We start from the raw sequence: 9745 nt of genomic DNA, 5'->3' as shown, positions 1-9745 counted from the left end.
TCTCCATGGCTTGCTCAGCCTGCTTTCTTATAGAACCCAGGACCACCTGTCCAGAGATGGAGCCACATATCATGGGCTGGGTCAATGACTAGTTAAGAAGATGACTTAGTGCTGGATCTCATGGCGACATTTTCTTATTGGAGTTCCCTCCTTTCGGATGACTCCAGCACGTGTCAGGTTGACAGGAAACTAGCCAGCACACCTTCCCCCCACACTCTCCTCGATGCTAGGACTATAGGTGTGCATTTCCATACCTGGATCCATTTGCTTTCCTTTAAAGTGTGTTTCCCGCAGACAGGACAGTGCAACAGCACCCGGCATTACCCTGTCCCACTGTCAGCTTGTGTGTTTCTTAATGGTTAGCCCAGGCCAATGGTGCCTGTTGTTTTTGGTTCCATTTTCAGCAATTTGCTATATTTGAACTAATTGGGTCTTTGTGTTCTATTTCATCTCCTCTGGTGTATTGTTAGCTGTAACTATTTTTCCCCACTCTAGGGTTACCCAGCATTTGCAGGACATGAGTCACAGTCCAGTCTCCTGGCTTTGCCCCATCTCTTGAGTCATTTATTTTAAGAAAAAAAGGGATGGTCCATTTTCAAAAGTGCCATTCGCTAGTGACTTCAGGTCTAGCTTCAGGGGAATAGGAAAACACTCGCCCCTGCTTACACCTGCTAGCTCAGGTACCCTGAGCCAAACTAAATTTAGATTAGAAAATTATTAACAGCCAACCTTACCTAATGGCTTACAGACATGACAAGGTCATGTACTTGGTAAGTTTTTCAATGAATAGGACGTAAAATGCAGGGGTGAACCCTCACGTGGTCGTGTTGAGAAACAGACAAACATAAGAGACAGAGTTAAGATGCAGGTGGCACACAAGGCGGTGAGTCCTTACTGAGCCAGTGAGGAAAGGGAGGAGGGCCTGCTTTAGGGTTATAAAAACTGTTCTTGGTGGTAGTTGTGTTCATAGTTCACTCACAGATGATGAACATGTGACTTGTTGCATTTGCTGCCTTAATTGAGAACATGCCTGTTTCATGAGAACATGCCTACTTCATGTGAACATGCTTTCTTCATAAGAGCATGCCTACTTCATCAGAAACCCCATGGACATGGTTTCTACTGTCAGGCATCTGTGCCAGTTTTTTTTTTTTTTTTCCAAGACAGGGTTTCTCTGTGTAGCCCCGGCTGTCCTGGAACTCACTCTGTAGATGAGGCTGGTCTCAAATTCAAGAAATCCACCTGCCTCTTCCTCTCAAGTGCTGGGATTAAAGGCATGTGCCACCACTGCCCAGCACTCCAAGGGTTTTTTGAATGTGGTTATATGACAGCAGTCTGCACACACGGTTCATGCTTTTAGTCTAATCTGATGACTTCTGCCTTACAACTGAGCCACTTAGACCACCTATGTTTCTTGTGATGATTGATGTGACTTCTTGCTAATGCTTACTTTGTTTTGGAGACAGGGTGTAGTGCTGATTTTGGAATTTTGGTTTCTTAAAAAAAAAAACAAAAAAAAAAAACAAACCCACAAGCACAGAACTATTATAAGGATATGTTTTCATTTTAATCCAAGGCGTGAGATGTGAGGCAGCCTCAGACTGTCCACAGCAGCTGACTGTGATTTGTCTCGAGCTCTGGCAGGAATATGGCTAGGGGGTTGAAAGGGTGGGAGAAAGACCCTACAAAGTAGCAAATACCCATGACAACAGGGTCTCTCTATGCCACCCTGGCTGTCCTGCAACTTATGATAATCCTAGCCTCCCGGAGCTGGGGGTAATGATGCACACACTAGCACACCTGGCTCTTGCTAATGCCTTTTTTGTCCTGTCTGCCCTTTAATCCTTACTGTTTTAAACACACTACACTTTTATAGACACAGTGCGTATGCCCTGTCACCACCCTGCACTTACTCTCCTGTGACAGGGTCTTGGGCTATTTGCTCATAGCTGGTTCCGTCAGCCTCCAGTTTTCCCAGCAGCCTGTTTCCCATGAGATATCTGTGTCAGTGGGGTTGGGTCTAGCCGGTGTTCCTTGGGTTTTGTGGTCCTCCTGCTTCCTAACGTTCAGTACCTGACAGCAAGTGCAGCCATGGACAGAGCTGGAGAGCTCAAGCAGACCCATGTCTGGCCCTAGGCATTCAAAGGGACTCTGTAGCCATCATTTTTCCTTGTAGGAATTCAGAAAAGCTCTCTGCTGCACTCCTCCAAGCTGCTTCCAGGGCCACGGCACTTTTATCTAACATTGTCGGAGGTTGTTTTGCTTCATGCAAAAGGCTAGGGGCAGATGGTATAACGTTGACGGATGGAGAAGGAACCAGATAGACTTAATACCGTAGGTTCATCTCCTTTATGTAAAAAACGATGTTCTAGTAAAAGGTAGAGTAATTACTCAGGAACTCAATACCTCAAACACAAAATAAAAGGGGGCCTGAGAGATGGGACTGTACAGCCGAGAAGAGACAGGCCTGAGAGATGGGGGGCAGGGAGGCTCATTTGAAGCGATGAGCTTTGGCTTTTCTGAGGGGATGGCACTCAGTACAGAAGCTAGACGGATAAGCAGCTGATCTGTGTGCAATTTTAGTTTAGAAATTTTAAAAAAAAGCTATTTCAGAATGTCTGGGAAAGGAAGGCGAGAGCAGAGGCTTACATAAGAAAGAAAATGGCCACACCGGGTTGGACTCACCTCCTATTGACATCAGAAATGTAGCTGGTGTTCCAGCTCTCAAAAATGTAACGGTTGGGGAGATGCCTGTTAAAAATAATGTATTTGGGGCTGGAGAGATGGCTCAGCGGTTAAGAGCACTGACTACTCTTCTGAAGGTCCTGAGTTCAAATCTCAGCAACCATACGGTGGCTCACAACCATTCTTAATAAGATCTGACGCCCTCTTCTGGTGTGTATGAAGACAGCTACAGTGTACTTACATATGATAATAAATAAATCTTTTTTTAAAAGAAAGAAATAACATATTCAAATGATGGTAAATAGCTGTCCGTCCTTCCGTCTGTCTGTCCGTCTGCCTCCTAGTGCTGAGGTCCCAGCCAAGGGTCCTTCAAGTGCTAGCCAGTGTTCTACCCCTGAGCTACTTTTCAGCCCCGAGAGCCCCCAATCTCTGTGGCATGGAACCTTTCTTTCCAGCCCTTTTCTCCCCCCCCCCCCGCCCCTTTTTCTTCTTCTGTGTTCTCTATCAGAGTTCACAGAGGCCTTCCCACTTCCCTGACTCCTCCTTTGGAGCAGACCAGCATCTGCGGCCCTGTTCAAGTTCCTGCCTTGACTTCCTGAGTCAAAAAACCCTATTAAAAAGTGGGGTACAGAGCTAAACAGGGAATTCTCAACTGAGGAAACTCGAATGGCCCTAAAGCACCTAAAGAAATGTTCAGCATCCTTAGTTATCGGGGAAATGGAAATCAAAACAACACTGAGATTCCACCTTGCTCCAGTCAGAATGGCTAAGATGAAAAACTCAGGGGACAGCAGATGCTGGAGAGGATGTGAGGAAAAAGGAACACTTCTTCATTGTTGGTGGGATTGCAAGCTGGTAAGACCACTCTGGAAATCAGTTTGGCAAGTCCTCAGAAAATTAGACATAGTACTACCTGCTGACCCAGCTATACCACTCTTGGGCATATACCCAGAAGATGTTTCTACATGTAATAAGGACACATGCTCCACTATGTTCATAGCAACCTTATTTATAATAGCCAGAAGCTGGAAAGAACCCAGATGCCCCTCAACAGAGGAATGGATACAGAAACTGTGGTATATATACACAATGGAGTACTATTCAGCTATTAAAAACAATGAACTTATGAAATTCTTAGGCAAATGGATGGAACTAGAAAGTGTCACCCTGAGAGGCAACCCAATCACAAAAGATCACACATGGTATGTACTCACTAATAAGTAGAAGTTAGCCCAAAAGCTCAAAATAAACAAGTTACAATTCACAGACCACAGGAAGCTCAAGAAGGAGAATTTAAGGGTACTTTGGCTCCTCTGAGAAAGGGAACAAAATACTCATAGGATCAATAAGGGAGACAATGTATAGAGCAGAGATTGAAGTAAAGGCCACCCAGAGACTGCCCTACCTGGGGATTCATCCTATAAACAGTCAACAAACCCTGACACTACTATGGATGACAAGAAGTATATACCAAAAGGAGCATGCCATGGTTGTCTCCGGAGGGGCCCTGCCGGAGCCTTACACATACAGAGGCAGATGCTAACAACCAACTATTGGACTGGGCATGGGGTCCCCAATGGAGGAGCTGGAGGGTGGTCTGGAGGAGCTGAAGGGGTTTACAGCCCCATGGGAAGAACAATGATTTCAGTCACCCAGATGCCCCCAAGATTTCCAGGGACTGAACCATCAACCAAGGGGCACACAGGGTTTCAGCAAAAAAATGTGGCAGAGGAAAGGCCTTGTTGGGCATCAGTGGAGGAATGGTCCTTGGTCAGGTAAAGGCTCAACAGAGGCCCCAACAAAGGGAAACCAAAGGAGGGAGGGGAAAGTGTGTCAGGTGGAGGGGCATATACTTGGAGGCAGGGGGAGGTAGGAGGGGTTGGGGGCCTTTGGGGATGGGGGAAATTGGGAAAGGTTTTACCACAGCAATGTAAATGAAGATGATATTCAATTTAAAAAAAAAAAAGGAAAAAAAGAAAAAAAAGATAGACTGTGAGGTGGAGGTGGAGGCCGAGTTAACCCTTTCCATCCCAGGTTTGCTTTTGGCCATGGTCTTCTGTAACCATAACCATGGTTAGAACGCCTCTCTTTAACATGCTCTTGAGGTTCTAAGCCAATACAGTGAGTCCAGAGACAATGATAACAACTACAACAGAAACAGAAACAACAACGAAGGAAAAGGCACGTGTAACATGAAAAGAGATCATCATGGCTCAAGGCCCTCCTCATCCTATACGTAGAAAAAACCTAAATGCAAACGAAAACATTAAGACTCACAAAGTACAGCAGGGATACGTGATCTGTGATAAATGAACAAGTTGGGTACCTGCCCATATACACGGATAAACTAAAAAAAAAAAATCGAAGGATTAAATCAAAAATATAATCCTGTAAACTAAATACTTGGAAGCAAGTTTAACAAAATATATCATATTTATTCATCAAAAATTGTGAAATGAAACACTGTAATGAATAGAGATTTAGTGGTTTAGGGTCTGAACTTATTCTTCCCGGGGCTTTTGAACACCACAGGACCAATTTTCCTATGTAAAGTGGGTGCCTTCAGCCCCTGCTCTGAAGAGTGATGCCTCTGAGTTGTCCTCTGGGCACCTGGGATATCATAATTTGCTTCTTTCCTCCTGGCTGGACTCGGGGCTCTGAGTGAAGCACGACCGACCCAGAACATGATGGTTTTCCACAAGGCTCCATTCTGAGGCGCGTGTTGACACCTGGGTCCTCTCCCGCACCGTGACTGTAGACTGGTAGCATCCGGCATCCTCTGGTGATCTTCTAAAATGCAGCAACACATGTGAGAGGGACTCAGAGAACCTCATGTGCTCAGGGCATCTCTCCAGCTGTGGTTACCCTGCTCCACACTGCTCCCCAAGCTGCCTCCTCCTCTCTGAACCTCTTCCCCCTAGCTCCCGCCCCATCCCACCCTCTCCTCCCTCAGCATCTCCTCCTCTTCCTTTTCCCACTTCCTCTTCCTAGCATGGTCAGTACCCTCCTGTTGTCTCCTAGTTCAATGTGCAGGATACTCATGGGAGACGCCTTCCGGCATGCTGCATCTGTTGGTAGGTTCGATTTAACCCTCATCCCAGTGTCTACACTTAGGTTCCCCGTGCATCGTACCATATGCATACACAGAAGGCTAACCTGCCAGTTGACACAGACATGAGTAAAATAGATGCATTCAAATATAGAAACGTACCTGGGCCGTGCGGGATGCTTATTTTCCGGACACCCTCCTCTGTTTTATTTCTGGGGCAAGACTCTCTTCTGCCCCAGGTGAGAGTCCCTTCGAGCTGGAATGCAACAACAAAGACTCAGGAGGACATTTCCGATCTTCCTCATCCACCACTTAAAGCCTCTGGGCCGGCCCCTGCTGGGGACGGGCTTCTCCTTTGCTGAGGCGCTGGGGTGGTCTCCTGAGCTATCGCTGCTGCTGTTCTTGGCTCCATAACGCATTGAGAAAGTGCAGGGGACACTTGTAGAATGTATGAGGGCTTGGCCCATTGTGGGTGTTGTCTGGAGTGGCCTGCAGGGAAGAACGCCCGGCCAACTGACTCTTCTCTCTCTCTTCGGCATACCCTTCTGGCTAGAGACAGATGACTCACTCGTTGATGATGACCAGAGTAGTGTTGATTGGCTTTCTCTCCTCCTTAGTCCAAGTTGGAAAGATGCAGGATCATCAAGGGACGGGAAAGGCGTAATCATTGGATTCATGGGCTGAGCACGGGTTGGGCTGTCCCACTCTTGAAGAGCCTGTTCTTTCAGGAAGCAGTAACAGGCCATGGCTTCGTCGTATTTTTTCTGACATAAAGAATTTTTAATTTCTTGTGCTTGGAACCCAAGGTGTCTCATGGCTTTTATAATTGCTGGGTCAGGCCTGATGGGGGTGAGTTCCTTACAAGGACGTGGGAACCCCTGGGAGTATCCTGCAAGCCAGGGATGCATCATCACTTCAGCGATCGTCGGCCTAAGCGTTGGGTTAACTGTCATCAACAGACTTAACAAGTCCTGGAGTTCTTTTGACAGGCAGGCGGGGACAGGAAACTTCCCTGATACAACCTGTCTTCGCAGCTGTGGCACGTTGAGAGCATCAAATGGCATCCTTCCGGTTAACATAAAATAGAGGACAACTCCCAGGGTCCACACATCGGTCTTTCGACCATCGTAGAGTCTGCCAAGGAGCAGCTCAGGAGCAGCAAATGGATAAGTCCCACAATGATAGTTCAGCTGCTGTCCTGGCTTCATCTGGGTGCTGAGCCCAAAATCGATAATTTTCACTCTACCGTTGCTGTCTATCATGATGTTATCGGGTTTGAGGTCCCTATGGACTACACCCTGGTTATGGCAGTAGTTCATGGCGTTTAACATTTGTAGGAATATTGCTCGTGCTTCATCCTCCTGCAGGTGGCCAGCCTCTCGAATATACTGGTGGAGTGATTTCCCCTTGGCCAACTCCATAATGAGATATATTCTCTTATTAGTCTCAACAACTTGGAAGAGAGAGACGATGTTGGGATGATTCACCTTCATCATTATCTCTACTTCCGTCACAACAGGATGGCACCAGTGTTCTCTCTTGAGAATCATTTTCACGGCCACAGGAGTGCCTGTGAGGCGGTGCTGGGCCAGTTTGACCTTGGCGCAGCCTCCTTGGCCAATGGTCTTTATAACCACATACTGAGAGTGGAAACTCTCTGAGTCAGAAAAGCTGTCAGATCTGAGGAATTCTGAGTCGTCTTCACTCTCAAAGCTCATTTGGGGTGACAAAATATAAAAGCTACCTAAGAAAAAGATAAACAGAAATAAAGGGAAGAAAGAAAGCTATGATGAAAACTAAAATAACAAAAAGTAAGCAAAACAGAAAATTAAAACCCAACCAAAAGGACAACAAGAACAGAAACCCAGAAAAACAAAACCACACGAACCCAAGAAAATCCAAATTTAAAAAACCTAGCTGCAAATCACTAGGAGGGAGGAACACAGCATAGCAACACTAAAAGAAAATTACTAATTGTGTAAGAAGAAAAAGGTGCAAGGAAATATATAAATGATGAAAGAAATGTAAAAATTGACAATTAGAAAATCCAAGCAATATGAAATTAAATGAAAACAAAGCTGAACTCCAAACAAGCAAAATTCCAATTAAAACAAAATATAAGAAACTCATCAAAACTTCTAGAATATGCAAAGAACTAAAAAAAAAAAAAACCTATCAGTAAGAAAACAACCTGATGAATACTTGGGAATAATTGGGATAGGGATCTGAAAAGGGTTTTCTCTGAAGACATGGAAATGGCCAAGAAGTATATATATATATATATATATATATATATATATATATGTATGTATATATGTATATATATATATGTTTCCCATCCTTGGCCATCATGCAGTTGAAAACTAATAGTAGTTTGAGATTTCATCCAATTCTAATCAGATGGCTAAGAGCCCAATGCTGGTGAGGGTGGATGTGGGGGATGGAAACCCTCGTGGATGCTGTCCATGGGAGAATGAAAGCTGGTGTGGCCACTGTAAACAAATGTGTGGGTGTTCCTCACAAAACTAGAACTAGATGTGATCCAGCTACCCGACTCGTGGGATATACTCCAGGGACCCCGATTTCCTACTGTAGAGACACTTGTTCATTCACATTCAGTAAACAGCCTAGATACCCATTCAGCCAAAGAATGGATCATGAAAATGTGGTATCTTCACCCAATGGAAAGACAACTGAAATTATGAAGCTTCCAAGTAGCTGCATGGAGCGAGAGGACATTACATAAGTGAGCTAACCCAGACTCAAGAGAACAAACATGGCATGCTCTCATTCACACGCAGATCCTCACATCTTCAGATCTATTAGTCCAACTCTCATATCGCAGAGAGATTAACTTTAGTAGTTACATTCATTAAGTTACATTTAATAGTGTAACTCTTGTGCAATGACACAGAAACTCACAACTGGTCCAGGACTGGAGAATAAGTGTTAACAAAGTGCTCAGACACAAAAAACTGGGATGACTACATGTACATGGTCCCCTCCCTCCCTCCCTCCCTCCTTCCTTCTCTCCCTCCCTCCTTCCCTCCCTCCCTCCTTCACTCCTTCCCTCCCTCCCTCCCTCACTCCTTCCTTCCCTCCATCCTTCCCTCCCTCCCTCCCTCCTTCCCTCCCTCCTTCTCTCTCTCCTTCCCTCCCACCCTCCTTCCTTCCCTCCTTCCTTCCTTCTCTCCCTCCCTCCCTCCTTCCCTCCCTCCCTCCCTCCTTCACTCCCTCCCTCCCTCACTCCTTCCCTCCCTCTGTCCTTTCCTCCCTCCCTCCCTCCTTCACTCCCTCCTTCATTCCTTCCCTCCCTCCCTCCTTCCCTTCTTCCTTCCCTCCCTCCCTCCTTCCCTTCCTCCCTCCCTCCTTCTCTCCCTCCCTCACTCCTTCCTTCCCTCCCTCCTTCCCTCCCTCCTCCCTCACTCCTTCCCTCCTTCCCTCCCTCCCTCCTTACCTCCCTCACTCCCTCACTCCCTCCCTCCCTCCCTTCTTCTCTCCCTCCCTCACTCCTTCCCTCCCTCCTTCCCTCACTCCTTCCCTCCTTCCCTCCCTCACTCCTTCCCTCCCTCCCTCCTTACCTCCCTCACTCCCTCACTCCCTCCCTCCCTCCCTTCTTCTCTCCCTCCCTCACTCCTTCCCTCCCTCCTTCCCTCCCTCCTCCCTCACTCCTTCCCTCCTTCCCTCCCTCACTCCTTCCCTCCCTCCTTCCCTTCCTCCTTCACTCCCTTCTTCACTCCCTCCCTCTGTCCCTCATTGGCTCAGGGATTATCATGGAAAAGGGGAACAGAGAGATTGTAAGAACCAGGGGTTGGGAAGGGCCAAAGCAAAATATTATCTTCTAGACACAACAAGACCACTGCACCCATGAATTCACAACATCTGTGACCACCAGCATGAGATCCGCAGAAAATCAAGCACTCTACCATGACTAACCCATAGTGGGAACATTGACCGTTGATGGCATCTAGGAAAGAGAGAGGCATTCTCCTTAAGGATGTGACTCCTGGT

The 9745-nt window shown here is 46.5% G+C and overlaps 1 protein-coding gene across 1 annotated transcript; it reads right to left on the bottom strand.

The window, feature by feature from the left end:
* Positions 1–5940: 5940 nt before the first annotated feature.
* On the bottom strand, positions 5941–7452 carry LOC127674048 (sperm motility kinase 2B-like). Its single transcript, XM_052169865.1, has one exon. The coding sequence runs from the start codon at positions 7450–7452 to the stop codon at positions 5941–5943; it is 1512 nt and encodes a 503-aa protein (XP_052025825.1).
* Positions 7453–9745: the final 2293 nt, after the last annotated feature.

Source organism: Apodemus sylvaticus, chromosome 23, assembly GCF_947179515.1.
Source record: "Apodemus sylvaticus chromosome 23, mApoSyl1.1, whole genome shotgun sequence".
NCBI lineage: Eukaryota > Metazoa > Chordata > Mammalia > Rodentia > Muridae > Apodemus > Apodemus sylvaticus.
The sequence above is the reverse complement of the archived record's forward strand: the minus strand, read 5'-3'. Positions and strand labels throughout refer to the sequence as shown.

What these genes read in the sequence shown, in the direction of transcription:
- LOC127674048 (XM_052169865.1), bottom strand. Translation starts at nt 7,452, where the DNA reads ATGAGCTTTGAGAGTGAAGACGACTCAGAATTCCTCAGATCTGACAGC.